Below are 20,216 nucleotides of genomic sequence, written 5' to 3'. Positions count from 1 at the left end.
AGCATTTAAGCAAACGCAAGCAGAAAATGGAGCAATGTGTCAAAAACAATCTTCTGCTCACACTTTGTTTTACGTTGTTACTGTACATACCTCCCAATGCTATTTTCTTTTGTGATAGCTCTGGTGCAGTGTACTGGGTTGACCCAGGTTTTGGACAGTTTGATAAATGAACCCCTAATATGCACAAATAGGTTGTACTGCTTCTAATGCACATTAACGGGTTCAATGCTATTTAATGTATTTTGACATTAAAAGGAACTGTACAATACATGTTGCAGACCACTTGAACTTGGATAGGTTCAGGTTCATTTTTCAGAGCTTTCAAACTACTGTACAATTCTGGGGAATATATTTAGGCACATACTTGTCTACCAGTTATAACTCCATTGCACATTTTCAGAATACACTGTATATAATCAAAGTCTATCAAGATTCAGTTCTTAATTAGATTTGTTATGATCAGTTTAATGGGTCCAACACAAATGTATACTTTGTACATTATTTCCGATCCAATCATATCTTTTTCTTGAATAGGCAATGGCTATTCCATATGGTTCACATAGCATATGTCCTTAACATAGCAGCACAATTTTGGATAAAATGATAAATATAAAGCTAGACAATATAAGCACGGAAGGGCAGATTTAACAAGTGTCAGCACAGGTTAGCACACCGGATCTGATGTTACATACTATTGACTTGAATAGGTGCTTGATCGGGTGTGCTAACTGCTAACCCGTACCATTGCTTCTTAAGTTTGCCCTATAATGCCATCATAAGGATCAGTATCACACAGAAAATGTCACCTAAGAAACAAAACTGAAAATATTAAGATAACTCGTCATGTTTGGTTTGACAAGCACTTGATTGTATAAAGTGGACCTACTTTAGGTCACTTTGACTTGCAGTTCTGACAAAGCTACATCTGAGTATTTATCTACAGTACCATACCGTAAGTTCGTTTTCAGCTAAGATGTCCATTCTACTCAAATAAATTGTCTTCTAAAAGATACAATTGCTGGATGTCCGTGCAAGTAGGTTTGCGCAATTGGGAAAATTGACTTTTATGGCGCATCACAAAAATGAAGCGTGAATTCAAACCCAACGTGAGCTGGAATCCTGGGAAATCTTATCTGCTGTGGGATTTTCTTCCATAGATCATGATGGTATCACGCATGCAAGGGAACAAACAAAAGTGCACACACAGTGCATTATCTCAGGTGGTTACATATTTAAATTGCTTGGGATAATATTATCCAATGATCGAACAATCAAAAATGTAACTGGAAATTCCCTGGTATGAACCGGAAATGTGTTGAGAAGACACAATAAAAAATGTTTAATAAAAGCTGATTAAAAACAAAAGTATGTGGACACAGTAAAAAAAAACAGAAATAACATAGTTAATAATTAAATATTCTTTTCTTGATATTAACGACGATGAATAAAATTTGAATCCTACTCACGAGAAGTTGCTTGGTCATGAGCCAGGTAAGCAGAAGTTTGCGGTGTATGTGTGGAGTCCTAGCCATTTTGTTTCCTTTGCTGCAGACGCGCTGTGTTACAGTAGAGGCAACGTTTATTCTAACATTTGCCGTAAACTAGCCGGGTTACATTCTGGGTATGTGCTGGGTATGTGCTGGGTATGTGCTGGGTATGTGCTGGGTATGTTCTGGGCTAGTTTGAGGCACGTTTAAGGCATTTCTGCATTGACTAACGACCCATAGGATTAACACAGCAGGGTTCCCTGGCAGTCCAATTCAGTTTGAATGGGACTGCCAGGGACCCCCGCTGTTAATCTGATAGGCCATTAATCAATGCAGAAATGCTGGGGCTAGTTTAAGGAAAGTTTAAGGCATGTATTCAGAATGTACCTGGGTGTTTCCTGGGTTTTTTGGGGAATTGCCACTGGTTTTTGTTCGAATAAGAGTTGCCTCTACTGTAGCTTCTCCTCGCTGGTTGCGTTCAAAGACCGACCTCCCCGGATCTGGGCAATCTTCACGCTTTAGCATTGGGGCATTAGCCCTTCACGCTACGCGTTTCATGAATCAGTGTCGCTTCCCCATTTTCAAATTATTAAAATGTGCGGGAACAAAAATGGAGAGCACAGCAGCAAAGAAAAGCAGCCCGACTGGACAAAAAGTAAATTAATAGGATAACTGTATTCAGCCACAGCCAAGTGCAGAGGCAAGAAAAAACCTCGGACGCGTTTCACACCTAACACGGGGGCTCTGTCAGCGAGTTAAAATGTGCATGTCTCCCAGGTATCTCAGGCGTGTTCACAGGTCTCTCCACATATTGTATAAAGGAGTGTTTTGGGAGATACAGAAGTAGCATCCAACATTATGGTGAATCCGTGTTAACCTTACACACATCTGTGTGCGCAGGCGTTGTTAGAGGAATCACCTCTCCTGCATATAATTATCACCATCGTCTGTTATAGTTGACGCAGTTTCCTTTCCCATTCAGCTTTAAAGATATACGTTAAAGCATAAAGTGACATTGGCTCACTTAACAAAGCTATGTGAATCTAGGCCTTTGTTGGTAGTAAAGTATGACACATTTTTCTGACCATTATTCCACATTATGGAAGCATAGGTGGTGACCACAGAATTGGGCCCATCCACCATTTTCAGACTACAATATAATGTGCTATTGATATACAGTGTATACCCGCAGTAAGATCTTATTTTAAAGACATATATAATTAGAGACATGCATCCTCTACGGTCAGTTTCCTTTTTCATTTATTCATTGTTCAATTACAGGTGGCCAACCAAGCTCAGTGAAAATGCTGCTCCTTTTCACACAAGATCATCCTTAATTTAGCGGAAAACACATGCCTATGTTTTATTAACTCGAATATGTTGTTCTTTTCCAGGAGAATAAATTCTATTTTTCAGAGCATAGTCCCAGAAAAACAGTGGCACTCACACATAACGGAGCGATTTCTTCTATATGGCATAAAATAGGGCATCATAAATAAGCAGTTCAAGCTGCCAGGTTTTTTTCTTTTCAAATTCCCCCCCCCCCCTCCCCCCTCCCCACCCCCCACCCTCCACCCCACCCCACCACCCTCCCCTTTAATATGTGCAGCAATACAATCCACACAATGATAACTAATTAGCTAAGTTGCTGATTGATTCCTTCTCCTGTGAGCGATCAGAGATGATTCGGCGCAGGGGTTCACTAAATGGCTGTCAGTGCAGCCCAAGAGGAGCAGAGATGCAAAGTTCTGTGGGGAAGATCATGTGACCCGACAGTCACTAGATACAATTGGTGCACTGCTAGAGAGGGAGCAGGGCTCAAAAAAAGGGTGTGGAAGAGCCTGTTTCAGAAGAGGAAGGGGATGTGACTGCAAATGGTTGCTATAGAAACATAGGGCTTGTTACTTTATAATACATTGAAAATGCCATTCAGAGTTGTTTTTTCTTCTTTTTTTTTTTTTAAATGCTACAATTATCTGTATTTTCTCATAGTACAGAACTGATTATTTAAAATAAAAACACACATGTTAGATATTGCTTGGTCTGCAGCTTTAAGAACAGCAGAAGCTTCTTATTAGACTATCTTGTTTCCCCCAAAATGTGCGTGCCAGTTTTGCAGTCTGCAGACATTCATAAACAGGCCCCATTGTACCCATAGTAAGTCTAATAACAAATGGTAATGTATTGATATATAGGGATCTCTATTTCTCTCTCACATTTGGGGTCTCTAAATCAAAGTCTCCCATCTGCAAAACGGAGGCAAAACCAGAGCAAAAAAATAAATGGACTAGATTAACCAGAGGAAAAAGGTATGATTCATACTCTTTGCTCCCCTTTTCTCCCAGCTTTGCAGCTGAGAGACTTTGCTATATAAGCCCAACTGTGTGAATTCTATTTCCCAATGTGTGAGTGATTTGGTCTCTCTCAGGTTAAATCTGCCCAATCTCTTTTTTTTTCTTTCTGTAGCGAAATCATAGTTTCAATTGTAATGGTTCAATGATTCGTTTTCCTTTAACTCTCTTTAGAAATAATGGATTGCACACTTACTTGGCAATTTTCCCAAATTTGCTTTGAACCAAAGTACCTTGAGAGTGAGACATGAGAATTATTTTCCCAGCTCTAAACTCAATGTATTCATGCTGGATTCTGTCTGCACACTCCACAAGGACGATTACCGATTTAAAGTATATTTAGTGACCCTACACCTGAGCATCTTATTGCTAGCAACATAATCATTTCCAAAATATGAGCAGCAAAAGCCTTTCACATTCACTTCCCTTGTGTGTTCATAGGAAAGTCTGTGAGAAATAGTGTATGTTTCAGTCTTCAAGCAGTCTTCATCAAATGCAACTGAGGCAAATTGATTATTTTTCTGGGACACATAGTCAGATTATATCTGTATCACAGAAAACAATAGCCCCATTGTTGGAAACAATGCTTTTTTTTGCACCATTTTTGCAGCAGTGAAGTTTTGAAGATGAATGATCTCATCAAGACGTTGGATATCATTTAAAAAGTAGGAGCTACAAACATTGAGAGGGTTATTTACTGAAGTCTCCTGGCTGCAAAACCAGTGAAAAAAATTCTACTGGTCTATTTATACATTTCTCCCACCTCCATGCTTTTTGACTAACTGTACTGTTAGTTATTGTCTGGCTGCCAGTATTTTTTTTATATTTTCACCTTATAATTAATTAGGTAAATATTTCACGTTTGTTCTGTAGCGCTGTTTTGCACCGTCTTTTTTTGTTGTAAGTGTGCATGGAGAAACTGGAGATGCTCCACCGATACTAAAATAAGACTTTATATATTGTTCCCTGCTATTGTTTTATATGTTTTGGGACTGGGAACTGGCCTATCCAGCAAGTCAGAGAGTTAGAGCCTGTCCTGTTTAGTCAGTCTCCAAAAAGGAGTAGGTGTTTGTTTTATGCTTTGTTTTTTGCCTTAAAAGGACAGTAGCTCCAATGTTTTCTTGTAGTTTGAAATGCATCTTGTGGACTCTTAACTGACCTCGCCTACAGGCTGCTCTGTCACAGGGGGTCATTAACTTGAATGGCTGTAAGGCATCTTCTAGCACCAGAAGGTGTTTTATGGTCAACTATCATTTGGTAAATATGGCCCAAAGGGCCGAGGTCACAAGGAGAGCTGACACTGGGATTCGAACCAGGTTCACCTGCTTTACTGATTGTGTTCTTACTATAAGTTTTGCTAGTCTAGAGCATGGGTGATCAACTCCAGTTTTCAAGGAACCCCCAATAGGTCTGGTTTTCAGGATATCCCAGCTTCAGCACAGGTGGCTCCATCAGTGGGTCAGTTGAAGACTGTACAAGATTACCCTGTATCTACCTGTGGCTCATGTGGCCAGAAAGCTATGGGTTAAACATAATAATGTATAAGTAACATCTTTATGCAGTGTATGTTGTACCATGTTTAACTGTAAAATGTATTCCTTTATTCCCTGGACATGCCAGGCTGGTAATCCACTTACCCAGCCTGCCCGTCCAGAAATGTGGGTTTAACTGGTACCCTGAGAATGTTGGAGACAATGGAGGATGAGGATGGGAGGGATGGGAAGTCCTCCTATATGGGAGGTGTTGGCCCGAAGAATGGAGCTATTGTCTGCCCAGACAGGCACCTCTCTGTCTCATTATTAGAGCAAGCCAGCACCGAGAACAGGGGGAGGTAGGCACCGTTCTCATTTGCTGGTTCGTAATTCCCACCCTCCTTGCCTCTGCCTCCCCATCACAACCCCAGCCCGTATTGGCTGACACAGGTGATCCCTCGCACTGGGATTGGCCCAAAACACAGCCTCCGTTCCGCGATTTTCCGCTACCCCGTTCTCCATGTTTTTCTATGGAGAGGGAAAATGTAGAAAAACAGCGGTCGATCTGAGTTTCACAGATCTCTCATAGACTGGCGTGCAGGCGGACAACATGGTGGCTCTGAGGTTGTGCCAGAGATTTGGCAAGATCTCACCTGTGTTCAAAGTACTGTGTTCAGTTCTACAGGCCAGATCTCTGCAACTACACAAACTAAATAGAGGTGTGGTGCAAAGCAGAGTAACTAATAAAATGAGGCACAGTTTGCCTCTCAAAACCTTTCAGGAAAAATTAAACAAAATCAACATGTACAGCATGGAAGAACAGAGGGGGAGGGGGCATATCATAGAAAAAAATATACTCATCAGGGGTATTAAAAAAGGTACAAGAGGAAATTAGTTTTCAGATAAAGAGGAATGATGCAGAAAGATATCACACTCTGAATCTGGAATGTGATAGCAAAGTGAAGAAGTACTGAAAAGGGAGTGAATCAATTAAACATACTCTCTAAAGAGGTGGTGAAGATTAATTTAGTGAAGAGATTGAAAACATGTTTTGATAGACACATGGATAACATAAATGTAGAAACAAGCCAAAGATTAAATTAGTTCTGGGGCTGTATAGCAGGTAGGAAATGGGCAGACTTGATGGGCCAGGTGGTGCTCATCTGCTGTCAGTTTCAATGTTATTCAGTGTTTCTGCAAAGCCATTTCCGTAAACCCTGGGATGCAGGATCTTCGCTGATCGGTCACAGGAGAACCAATCGATCAACAGCATAGGCAATTCGTTTTCAATAAAGATCATCAATGGCCTGCATATATTAAAACAAAAACAAAAAAGGTAAATATATACTGTATATTTTTTTTAAGTGCCGCTCGAACTGCCTCTTTAATGCTCTAAAGCAAATCTGTCTTCATTTTATATTTACAAAAGACAAAAAGGCCTAGTGTAATCTAACTTCCTGCTATACAATATTCACCCTGATTAAGCTGAGATGCTCAAATTAGTGAATTTCAATCTCGCAGTAGGGGAGTCCAAGGCTTGAAGCAGTTTGTAGGAAAGCCCTACTTGCTGGAGAAAAATAATAATTAGGCAGCCACAAAATGTATAGGTGACGCTCCAATTTACATAAGAGTTTACTTCCGATGCACTCTATAAGAGAAAAAAAAGTATATCTAAATGTTCTGCACAGGAGCTTGATACATAGCTCCATACCTTAGAAGTGGTGTGAAATATTTGAAGCTAATGGCTAATTACATTTTTTATTTCCTTGTTATTGTTTTTTCCCCCTTGTAATTTAACTAATCTGAATTTTCCCCATGTCTTTTTTTTTTTTCTTACCAGAAGAATTCAGATATCTACAAACTTCCTACTTCCCTCCTGAAGAGGTTTTATGATGAAGATTCCTACGATGGTTTTGTCGGCCTCATGGGAAGAAGGAACTCTGGTAATGTATAATATACCTAGCTATTAACTTTTAATAAGTCTCAGGGGAGAAAACGCTTCAGGACTCCCATGACTCCTCCTACAGTATGTCTCTTGTATGCACCAGAAATTAAATTGATAGGGCCGACCTTTTTCGTATGCTTGCAAATTATGCAGCTTATTTGTTTTATTTATGATGGGACAGTCACACTGACAAAAGAATGAGTCAGGACAGAGTGGTATAAAGGGAAGGTTTTTCACCTGTGTTCTGTTGAACCCTATGGGTTTTTACCAGGGGTTTCCTAAGAACATTTTTTGTTATTTTATTCTTCAAGACACCATTTTATTTTGTATATGTATTTGTCATATTTATAATGTAATAATGTAAAAAGGTTATTCAACTATTGCAATGGTATCATTTAAATATAATATAGAGGCCAGTATATAAATATCTACATATATGCCATTCTACTAAAATAGTATTTTAAAATAAATAGGGTGCCCCAGTTCTTAAAGGTTGAAAAACACTGGTGTTGAGGATCAGTGCTATTATGGTAAATTGAGTTAAATTGGATTGTGAAGCTTTTAGACCTCAATCCTAACGTTTTACTTGGATGGTGTAAAATAAGCTTGAATATTGTCGGATTATCAGAATACCTGTCTGTTCCCTCTTCCTCTACAAACTGCACTCCGACATGTTAACTTCAAAGTTGGTAAAAAATATAAAAGATAACTTTACAATCTGGTTGTAGAACCTTATCAGAACTTTAAAGTGTGCTGGACCATTGTATGTTGTCCATCTGATACCCCAAGCTGGTACTAAAAAGACTACTGTAGCTACATTTTTCTAATTATTACACTCACTTTATATTTACAGTTAATACGCTTATGTTATTCTGATAATTTTATTGCAAAGGTTTATTTATGACATACACTATTGAATTGTAATTAAACAAGTAGTAACTCATGAACAAAAATACATGTGAAAATATTCAACAGAGACTAGTAGCGAATCCTGAGCTTGCGTGCCCTGATTTCTGTGATTGAATTACTGTTTGATTTCAAGTGCTGTTTGTATAAGTGTGGAGTTAGAACCAGATATATTTTTAAAACCTTAAAAAAACAGCCAGTTTTTTGAACATATCTATTGTATCTGCCATCACAGTCTCCATGGGTAATGTATTCCACAGTTTAACTGCCCTTACTGTAAGGAACCTTGTCCTTTGTTGCTGGTGAAATCTCATTTTCTCCAACCTTAAGGGATTACCCAGTGTCGTTTGTACTGTCTTTTGGATGAATAGTTCTTTTGAAAGCTCCTTGTATTGTCCCCGCATATATTTGTATATAGTTATCATATCCCCACTTAGATGCCTCTTGTCTAATGTAAACATAGCTAATTTAGCTAGCCTCTCCTCATAAATTAGATTATCCATCCCCTTTATTAATTTGGGGGCCATTTCTCTAGTTCCATAATGTTCATAGTATCTGTCATCTAAATTTAGCATAGGTTGAACTTGATGGACGTATGTCTTTTTGCAACCTTATCTACTATGTAACTACTATGTAACTAACTACTTGGGACTGGACGTTGCACAGTGCTTTGGAAGCAATTTGCAAATAAGAGAAAATAATCAAAGTTTTCATCAATAGATTTAGTAGGTACTAGAAGAAAACATTAAGAAAAAGGAATTGTAGGTGAACTGCAGTTTTGAGCTACGGCAGCATAACAGGTTTAGAAGGGACTTGTTTAGATCATACAGTCCCATAATTATATTGTATGCCCAAGTTCTTCATATTTTAAACATGTTCCCCTTCATCACATTGGGCCAGAGATGTGAAGTAAAGAAATCCTGCCATTGCTACTAAATGTTTTTTTATAAGCCTGCACAAAGCACAAACACGAGTGTCCTGGCTGAAACATAATCCATTTGTTATTAATAGAATTTATTTTTGGTTTATTTATGAAGTACCAACAGATTCTTCGGTACAGTGCAACGGTGCATAGAAGTACAATACAGTACAAGAAACATTGATAAATAATAGATACAGTTTGTATTTAGTAGACATGAGTGGGGTTACCGTTTCAGCAGTAAATTGCAACTACAGTATCAACAGCAGCTGAGGGTGGGAAAAGAACGAACAGTGATAAGATAGGAATGAGTTTTTCTTTAGATGTGACTTCATGACCAGGTGCCTTCATTTGCCATCTGATTATAATATCCAGTGTCCTGTTCCCTGATTGTAACCCAAATTATGTTGCCTTAATCTAGATTCCAAGGAGTTCTCTTCTTTGCCTTTGAAACGTAAGTGAGAAATTTGGGCTTGTGCTGGGCCAGCCAAACCCTGATCATAAAGACTCAACATGTGGCTTTGGTCCATTAACTTGTTACATCAGAAATCTGCTGCACCTCAATTTGTTCAAGTGGCAAACATTTGTCTGCCAAGGAACCTCAGGCCTTGCTGAGCTCTGTTACAGTATTGTTGATTCTCTTACTTGTAATTAGCTATATTATTGTACCTACAGTACATTCTGTACAACCACCCTTCTCAGCCACTATCAGTACATATGTACATGTAACACCAAGCTAATCTGCTTTATCACACAGCATATGTAAATGGTTCACCAGAATATATTCACAAAACAAATCCACATCTACATCCAATAAAATATATACTTTTCTTTGACTACTCTAGCCGCATTCCTACTCTAAGACACAGTAAACGGTGAATGTGGATGTTGCGGTGGGATGATTGAGCCTACCTTTCCTTTTACAATATAGGTTTGTGTTTGCATATGAATTAATGCTATTAATAATGTCTTATAGGAGATATGCACGACTTCTTTGTTGGATTAATGGGCAAGAGGAATTTTCAAACAGGTAGGTGTTAATATTGACATTATTTCCATTACTTGTACTTTATCTCTTTATTTCCAAAGAAGTACAGCATTTGAGAAAGTTACTTTATAGTTATTTATTGTTTAATATATATACAGCTCAACCCCGTTATAGCGCGATCCGCTATAACGCAGATCCGCTGGTACCGCAATTTGAGCGTGGAACCCGAATATTTAAAAAAAAATTTTTTTACACATTGCACACACTGTACACAATTCACACACTCTGCACACACACTGCACACCCACTGCACCAGCACACACTGCACACACTGCACACAGCACACACACAGCACACACTCACTGCACACTGCACACGCAGCACCGGCACACACTGCACACAGCACACACTGCACACAGCACACACACTGCACCAGCACATACAGCACACACTCAGTGCACACACTCAGTGCACACACTGCACACACTGCACAAGCAGCACCAGCACACACACTGCACACACACTGCACACACACTGCACACACACTGCACCAGCACACTGCACACACTCACTGCACACGCACACACACTGCACACACACTGCACACACAGCACACACTCACAGCAGCAGCACACACACAGCACACACTCATTGCACACATTGCACACTGCACACACACTAAACAGCACACAGCACCAGCACACACACTCACTGCACACTGCACACAGACTACACTGCACACAGCACCATCACACACAGCACACACTCACTGCACACTGCACCCACATCACCAGCACACACTGCACACAGCACACTGCACACACTCACAGCACACTGCACACACACTGCACACACAGCACATAGCACACACTCAGTACTCACTGCACACAGCACACACTACACTGCACACAGCACCAGCACACCCACAGCACATACAGCACACACTCACAGCACACTGCACACACTCACTACTCACTGCATACAGCACACACAGCACACTAGACACACTCACTGCACACTGCACACTGCACACACAGCACCAGCACACAAACAGCACACACACAGGGTGTGACCTGGCTCCGGATGAGCCAGTCACAGTGATGGGCGGTACCTTGGCTTGGCGCTGAATAGCTTGTAACTGAGTTTGCAGAAAATAGCTTGCAACTTGTTGCAAGCCCATGCGGACCCATTTTTCTGGCAGGAGCACCATTTTGACAACACAGTCCATGATGGCAAAAGGGACACAGGGTCCCCAGGAACAACTCAGGGGCCCGTTCCTTAGGTAGAATTTGCAATAAATTAATGGTACATGTTCCCTGGAAGATCCCACAGGGTACGCCCCAACAAGCACAATTTTTAGGCAGTTAGAAGGGTTTCCACGCTCCCTGGACATTTCCCACAAGGTACACCCCAACCACTGGTCTGGATTGAACGAAGGGTACATGCTCCCTGGACATTTCCCACAGGGTACGCCCCAACAATTTATTTTTCCTCTTATGAAGGGTATCCACGTTCCCTGGAACAATTCCCACAGGGTACGCTCCAACACAGTCCTTATTTTTGGTAAGGGTCTAGGCAACCCCCTCCCTGGTGTTGCCTCAGAGAGAGGTTCCCCCCTTCCTTAACTTGAAATGGATGCCCAGGGTCCCTGGTGAAGCATCAAAGGCCCGGCCCCTGCTTCTTCTGTGCTGACTGCCCTGGAAGCCTGCCCTGTTCTGCATCTCAGCAGCGCCTCCAATTGCAGCACTGCTTCCCTTCCCACCCCACCCCCCTTCCTCTGGTAGATCTTGCTAAAGCTACAGGTGTCATGGTGCTTGTTACCTGTGAGGTTCAGGAGAGATGAGTGTCTGCTATGGTAAGGGGAAACAGGACAGGATTTTGGTGATCCTTCAGGCTCTTCTCATGGTGTCAGTGCCTTCAGTCATGGTAGGCTGCAGGGTTACTGGAGACAGTCCCCACCATGACAGTCATACTTCATAACCTTACCCAATAGACTGTAACTTAGGCAAGGGTATATAAAACAGAATTCTTTATAGTAGCATCCACTGCTAATGTTATTACAGCGAATGCATGGGTTTTTAGAATAGGTCCCAGACCTTTGGATGGTACCGACCTTCTCGCAGTCTTGAGGCCTGGTACTCTGTTCAGATCTTTGCCTGCAGTCAGCCCCAGAAGGGAGAGACTAGAACTGCATGTCTCTACCCCAAGAGGGGGAGACCTGGAACTGACTATAATTTAGAATACTTCCTCCCTAAAGAACACAGGGGGAGGGTACAAGCACTGCATGTTGATTGGCTGTACGCAGACCCAGTTCACCTCCACCCCGGTCACTCAAAGTGGCAGCATGAGAGCGGGGGAGGGGGGGTAAACACCACAGGATAGCCTGCCACTGCCTGTAGCTAAAAACAGAATAAACCAGGCGCTTACCCCAAGTCACGAATCAGAGGTGAAAAACAAATTAAAATAAATAATAAAACCAGCAAATGTGATCTCCAAAATACCGAGAGACAACCTTTAATCCCCTCTGCTTCAACCCAATGGAGGGATCATCCAAATCCCTTACAGAAACATGGAAAACAGAAAAAATAGGGGAGAAAGGGGTTAACACTTTCCAGCTAAAAACATACGAATAGTGAAAAACCACAACAGGGCTAATCCGCTCTGGTAAGGGACCAATGGAACTGATGTGATAATGATAATAATAATGAATTTACACGGCCTTGTGTAAGTGCAGATGTTGATTGGTATCTGTAGTGTATACCCCAGTCTGTTCAGAAGAAGGGGTAAGGGGTAAAATAGAATAATGTTATGATATCAGAATACTTACACGGCCCAGTGTAAGTAAAGGTGTGGTATAATGGTCTGTGGGGTTCAGCTTAACCCTTCCAGCTTGTCGACAAAATTAGGGCACCAGCGTGTGTTCTTAAATCAAAACTGCAGCCGGGACTCCCCTCTTTAGTGCCTGGGATCAGGCAACTTTTTCCTTCTCCCCGGTTCAGCAGTTAAAGGGTAAGTGAGGCACGGTTTCAGTATGGAGTTTTTTTACAAGACATTTATTAGTATAAAACATCTGCACAACCGGACATACACATTACACTCACATAGAACGACACTCAGGCTCGCCGCCGTGCAACAGTGTAAACTTCTAGCCGCAAATGCTGCTTTGCCTCCGCGTCCAAAGTGCATGGAGATGACGCGCCTCTGCTCAGTAGCAACTGCGACTGTCAGTACTGCCTGTAGCTACTAGAACTTGCGTGACAGGGGGCAGAAAGTATAACCTGGACCAGCCATGGCTACATATATATGTCAACTATTGAGCTATAATAACATGAACATGGTAAAATAAATGAGGAGTATAACAGTAATAACATTTGTGGGGACTAGATGTTGTAGACTAGAGATCATTGCAGTAAAATGATTTAGAACACAAGCAAAAACAAGCGATTGCACTTGAAGAATAGCAGAGAAAAACATTGCAAAACATTAAAAAGTAATAGACATGTCTAGATAATACTTACAGCCTTTATTGGACGACCTGACGAAGGGCCTTCCTTGGGAGGCCCAAAATGTTGTCCTGTGGAGGCACCCCAAAATAAAGGCAATAAGCATTATCTAGACATGTCTGTATGCTTTTTCATCTTTTGCAATAAGTTTTTCTCAACTGCGTAATGATCAGTATGGCCACGCTGGATTGGGACACTGTACATTGTTTTCAACTGTGACCTCTAGGGCTATATTTACTAATGCAGTAAAACTACTAAAGGAAATAGCCATGCTGGATGAGGGTCTTCTCCAGGAACAACAGTAACACTCATTACTAAATTTAATAGGATCTGTTTGTCATCTGACCACAGTTACCCTATTGCCCGGTAAATGAGGTACTCCAGTGAGAGTGAATATAAATATATCCATTTACTGAGTGGGAAAGCTAACAGCTGTCCTAAACAGTGGCCACATTGACTACAAAATGTGGCAGCATTGTGCCTCACTTATTAAACACTGGGGCATAGTATTTAAAAAAAAAAAAAGATTTTGGCAATATTTATTCTGTAAAAAACGTAAGTGGTAAGGCTTTGTTTAAAAAAAAGTCCCCCTTTCTTTAAAACCAAATTGTAAGTTTGTCAATTACACAGTAGTAGTACTCTGGATGTGAGAATAACAAAAGTTGACCACTGATCCAAATATGCTTTACTCACACAAAATTATTCGCCCTTCTTATTTGTGCTACGAAAGATTACATGCATGTAATATGTTGGCACCAGTAAACAATAAACCTCTTGACTCTTTCTCCAGGGAATCCTACAAACGGAGATAAGGAAACCCAACCTGACAGATACCCCACAAAGTGCAGAATGAGGTGAGATGAGAAGGAAACTCTGCACAGTTAAATGTCTCAGGGGACAAATGCAGAGATACTGTATAAATGTTGGCATCTTGAGGGCTGGAATGCTCAGGGTAACATGGAACCTCCAGAGATAAGGGATTTAAGTGACACATATAGAGGTGCATGCGCCCCTGACGAAGCTCTGCCTGGAGAGAAACGTGTAGGGCTTAATGAAGCAGTGCGGTCACATCAAATGGTGCATGCGGATCCAGTTTGCTGCTGTGTGAACACCTCTCTGCCTAAGGTCGCGCTTATAGTCCCGTCGACGGTGATGCGACGACGCGTCAAAACAAATGTATTGAATCCGTCACGTGCGCTTATAGTAGAGCGGCACGACAGAGCGACTGCTTGGTTGCAATCGCTGGAAGTCAATTCAATTTGATTTTTTCAGCGACAGCAGCGTGATGTCTGCGTCGCTGTCGCGTCGCCGTTGCCGTAGCAAGGACTATAAGCACGCCCAAAGGCTACGGCCATGCTGCCGCTGAGCTCGCTCAAGCTTGAGAGCGGTGACGTCAGCTGTCCTGCAATAATTTTAGGGCAGGAGCAGGGGGGGCATGGCTATTAAGGGAGGGGGTGTGTCATGTGTCATTGGCTGGATTGGGGCTATGTGTGTGTCTCTGTGTCTGTGTGTGTGTCTCTGTGTGTGTCCCTCCATTCTCTCTCTCCCCCCTTCCCTCTATTCTCTCCCGCCCCCTCTTCCCTACTCTCTCTCCCCCCCTTCCCTCCTCTCTCTCTCCCCCCTTCCCTCATCTCTCTCCCCCTCCCTCCTCTCTCTTCCCCGTGCCCTCTTCTCTCTCCCCCCATACCCTCCTCTCTTTCCCCCTCCCCTCCATTCTCTCCATTCCCCCTCCCCTCCTCTCTCTCCTTTCCCCCTTCCCTCCTCTCTCTCCCCCTTCCCTCCTCTCTCTCCCCCCTTCCCTCCCCTCTCTCCCTCCTTCTCTACTTTCTCTGCATTCTATCCCCCCTTCCACCTCTCTCTGATTCCCCCCTTCCACCTCTCTCCGCCCCCCCTTTCCACCTCTCTCTGCTCCCCCTTTCCACCTCTCTCTGCTCCCTCCCACTTCCACCTCTCTCCGCTCAGCCCCCCTTCCACCTCTCTCCACTCAGCCCCCCCCTTTCACCTCTCTCTGCTCAGCCCCCTCCCTTCCACCTCTCTCCACTCAGCCCCCCCTCCCTTCTACCTCTCTCCACTTAGCCTATACGCCTCTCTCTCCCCATTGGTCAGGGCAGGGACATGTGAAAGTCAAATTTAACTGTCTCCCCAAGCACCAAGCTTGGGAGAGCGTATGTGCATGCGCATAAAGCGCACGCACACTGCGTGAGCGGGGACATGAAGATAAAGATTACAAGAAGTAAACTTGGCAAGTGTCGCACACCAAGCGCGCTCAGCGCTAGCATGGACGCAGCCTAAACCTCCAGGCGCTACATTGTAGCTAAGTATATTGCACTGATATTCATAGCATGTGGACACAAATGTTGCAGACTTTGGGATAACTCAGACACTTTGATTTGAGGAACATGGTAAAAATTATGCAGCGATGTTAGAACTGCACTGTTTAGAATACAGCATTTATAAAGCAGCTTAGATAATTCAATGTCCCATCCTACACAATTAGTGTCAACTGCTAACATTTTTGCCATTACCAATGTTATCAAGGCAAGTGATCACTATCTAAGCCTTAGGTTGTGGGCTCATTTGCAGGCAGATTGCTACAGCTGATAGTGTACAGCCCCCAATTGGACATGTTTCATCAGAGTTTCGCCTATTTGTAGGCAACAGAGTTAATATCATGTGGTTCATTCATCCTGGAGAATATATATGTGTAGCTTGATTACTGCCTTACTGCTGGAGCTTATAGCAAACTCTAGTTGCAATCAACATTTATTATAATTGATAGTTACACACTTTACATTTATATGGCAGGTGTCAATCTATGTTATATAGATTGTAGGGAAGATAGCAATATAAACACTACTATATCTTACTAAAGGTTTTAGGGAATATGTCATCCTTTCACCATAATAGAGACACATATCTCTTCCAGCAGACTGCTACAGAAATAGCAGCACCACTTGGTATTTTAATATTTCTATTTTTATTCACTTATTTCACTTCATGTAGTCATTATATGTAAATATTATTAAATATTTAAATTAACCTAGGAATGCACCAATTAAATGTACTTTCTTTTGATGATTCACTGACCTTGTGTTAGTTATTAATCTATTTGGTATCTATACCTTGAGTACATAGGTTGCCCCCATTAACATCTCTGGGCAATGCGGCATCACTTATCAATTGATTAATCATTTTTCAATTGGAATCTAGTGAGGGGTGTGATCTTTGGTTTGTTACTCTGTCTGGGATACACTGCAGACCATAGACTGCCACCCCAATAAATAAATACTAATTGGTGCATAAATGCCAAGATTGGAGAAGGGATAAAAAGCCTAGTACTTTCAAAAATTATATTTAAATACATTTTCTCTCTTGTGCAGGTTCAGGCGTTCAGTTTAGGACAAAGAGTGACAGTCATCTGGACCTCAACATTCCCCAACCGTCTGATGCCAAACACGCTGGAATTCGTCTTTTGTACCACAGATAAAAGCCCCACCTGCCTTGCGAGTTATCACACTATCCTCACCTTTGTCCAGCTGTGTGGCCATTATGCTAAGTCATTACAACACCATGTATTAAATAGATGGGCAAGTGACACGAATGGATGACTACTTAAATTAATTCTCCCCTCTGCAACTACTCTCTCGCTCCCCCATTGTTTTCCTTCTGCTGTCATACTGTACTTACTTTCCTTGTAACCTGTCCTTTTCTTTTATCATTTCCCCCTATCATCCCTTCCGCTCCTTTGACCCTTGCACCATCCTTTCTAATTTGCATGAGTAACACTTCCATACTCAACCACTCCAGGTCTACAGTTAGATAGTGATCCAGTATTGATTTGTATTGATATTTGCCTGGGTATAATAGAATAACAACTTAAGAACGCCTGGCCTGGATCATTGACCTGGAGACAGGTATGCAGCTGTAGAGACTGCAGTGAAACAGTCTGGTAATGGTACTGGTAACCATGGAGTAGGCAAGTGGACTTGGATTTTGATGAGATTATGAGGGAAGGAATCCTCTTGTGCCCTGCTCTCTAAGTTTCGTCCTTGGTAGTGATCACCCATAATGCGTTGGCTCTGTAATTCTCACCCATGCTTAAGTCCCGTGTAGCTTCAAGATACAGTAATACAGATCACATTCAATAATAATATTTTTACATACAATCTCTTGTGTTTTTGTCTTTTTCTCTTCCTTTGTGTAATGTAATGCTTCCAGTATACACCATGTTACACACAATAGCACTATACAGAAACAATGAACATTTACCTCAAAAGGTTTTGTGTTCACTCATGGGGTGAGAAAGAGACGTGATTGACCAAAAACTGGCAAACTGAAATCTTTATTTGGGATATGAGTTTTAGCTGATGAAGGAAGGTTGATTTACAGCTACAATGCAGAGGTGTGTTGGGGATGTATTTATTAGCTGGGGAGGAGCCAATCCTACCATTAGCCCAATAAATATCTATTTTTTGCTCTGAGATTCTTTTCTTGTTTGTAGACTACATAAAGTTAATTTAATGAATTGTGGAGACTTACAATTGCACTAACAAACTGCTATGTACCGTATTTTCAAAACACTGTATAAAACACTGAAGCTCCACCTGCTTGATCAAATTTCGATAGAGGGCAAAGTTAATTGCACTAAAAGTCACATGACAAAGTTAGTAGAGATAGATCCACTAAATGTTGGATTTGAGGACATAAGTTTCAGCTATATCATATTATTATTTATTTAGTTGCATTTTTCCACATGGAATGACAAAGTATTTATATTCAGTGCTATGCATTCCATTTTCATTCAAATGAACTGCTCAAGTGGTACCATTAGCCGACCAGTTCAGCCACCATGTCCTGTGTCTTGCCCTCCTAGATTGCTTTCTTTCACATTTGTTCTGTAGAACATTTCTGACAGTGCTTCCTGACTGAGCAGACACTGCTGTACAGTACACTAATGGCACAGTAGCTGCTACCATGGATGGATTACTTTAAAAGGATTTTGTGTTTCCAATTACTGCCTTGTAGCAAGGTTCACCAACAGACGGTATATAACCATGGGGACTGTTGTTGGTTCCAGATTGAACGTTAACGTTCTGATTTAACACTAACTTCCTTTAAAATGAATTTGTCGTCACTGATAAGTCAGTAGTGGAGATGTATAAATCCAGAAAAAGATACAATATGTTTTGGTGCAGTGCCCCTTTTTTTATATACGTAAGAAGCTCTTTAGTCAAGTACCTTACATCTGCAGCAGGTTATTAAACAGACGGCACCTCAGACCAGATAGATGTTTTTAATGCAAATAGAAAGGAAAAAATAAAGCAAGATGGATTTCCCCTTCTCTCTCCCCCTTCCTCCTCGCCTCTTTCACTGCCCTCCACGTCTCTCTCTCACTGCCCTCCCCATCTCTCTCCCACTGCCCTACCCATCTCTATCACTCTCCCTGTCTCTCCCCTCCCATCTCTATCTCTCCCCTCTCCCTCCCTGTCTCCCCCCTCCCTCTCCCTCCCCATCACTCTCCCCCCTCCTTGTCTCTCCCCCTCCCTCCCTGTCTCTCCCCCACTCCCTCACTGTCTCTGTTCCCCCCGTCCCTCCGTCTCTCCCCCTCCCTCTCCATCTTCCTGTCTCCCCCATCCCCACACTCTGTCTTTGTCTCCTTTCCCCATCTCTCTCCCCCCATTTCCGCCCACTTCCCCCACCCCCCTGTCTCTATTCCCCCCTCCCTGTCTCTCTCAGAACATTTGTGAGCTTTACACATTTAAGCAGACAGTGTCATACCTTGCAAATACTGTAGATATATACAAATGATTTGCTTACAAAACAGGTGTAGTCATATTTTATGCTCACAATCCTCATGCAGCAAATAAAATCTATTTACTGCTACAGTACATAAGAGCAAAAAAGTAATTTTTTCATGTAAAAGAGCACATAAAGAGAATTCCCTAACAAAAGGGAAACAGAAACTCCTACAGTAGCTGCATTAACACAAATTCACACAAAAGTTATCTTTGAAATTCTCAGTTTGCCATTTGACATACAGTATCTATAAATCAGTGAGGGCTATTTACTAAACAGTTATAGATATTAGCATTCATTAACAGTCATTCCGATTCATTTACTAGTAAACAAAATGTGTAAATCCTGGACAGTCTTAATATGTACATGAGAGGCTCGGATGTTGCCCGTCTGAACTCATGCATCTCTTGTAGGAAGAGACTATCATGATAAGGGCAGCAGTCAATGGGACTAGTTATGAGTGATTGGTACTGTATTTCACAGGAGGGGCCAAGTACATACAAACATGTACTTATGATCCATGCAACCTTTTCCTTGAAGCTGCATTCATGTCCCAGAAGAGAGGCCCTAGGGTTACCTACTGACATTCAAACAAGGGAAGTAGAGGCACTTCCCTGCACTAATGATAGATTTCGTCTTTTAGCTTCTGCCTGGAGCAATCTGCCTTCTATACTTTTCCCTCTACCCACTATACTACTAAACTCCGCCTGCAATGTGCAAATATAAGGAATCCCTAAATGTGACCTGACTTGAGACATTCCCTACATATTTGAGACAGTCTTGCCATGATTGTTCGCAATCTAAGGGGGTCTCATATTACTCCTTTCTTAGTGGCATTTTCCTCTTATC

The 20,216-nt window shown here is 41.8% G+C and overlaps 1 protein-coding gene across 2 annotated transcripts in view; it reads left to right on the top strand.

Annotated features, from left to right (window-relative positions):
* Positions 1-18,052, top strand: part of TAC3 (tachykinin precursor 3) — a 38,133-nt gene extending 20,081 nt beyond the window's left edge. The window contains exons 3-7 of one of the 2 annotated variants that reach the window (XM_075591478.1): positions 7,154-7,253; positions 9,502-9,534; positions 10,057-10,110; positions 14,362-14,425; positions 16,952-18,052. In XM_075591478.1, coding sequence (XP_075447593.1) covers positions 7,154-7,253; positions 9,502-9,534; positions 10,057-10,110; positions 14,362-14,425; positions 16,952-16,970 — 270 coding nt within the window. In that variant the 3' untranslated portion in view covers positions 16,971-18,052. Of the gene's footprint in view, positions 1-7,150; positions 7,254-9,501; positions 9,535-10,056; positions 10,111-14,361; positions 14,426-16,951 lie in introns of both variants that reach the window. The other variant, XM_075591477.1, reaches the window with a different exon arrangement.
* The last annotated feature ends 2,164 nt before the right edge of the window (positions 18,053-20,216 follow it).

The sequence above is a fragment of the Ascaphus truei genome, chromosome 3, assembly GCF_040206685.1.
Source record: "Ascaphus truei isolate aAscTru1 chromosome 3, aAscTru1.hap1, whole genome shotgun sequence".
NCBI lineage: Eukaryota > Metazoa > Chordata > Amphibia > Anura > Ascaphidae > Ascaphus > Ascaphus truei.
This window is presented reverse-complemented; position numbering and strand designations above follow the sequence as displayed.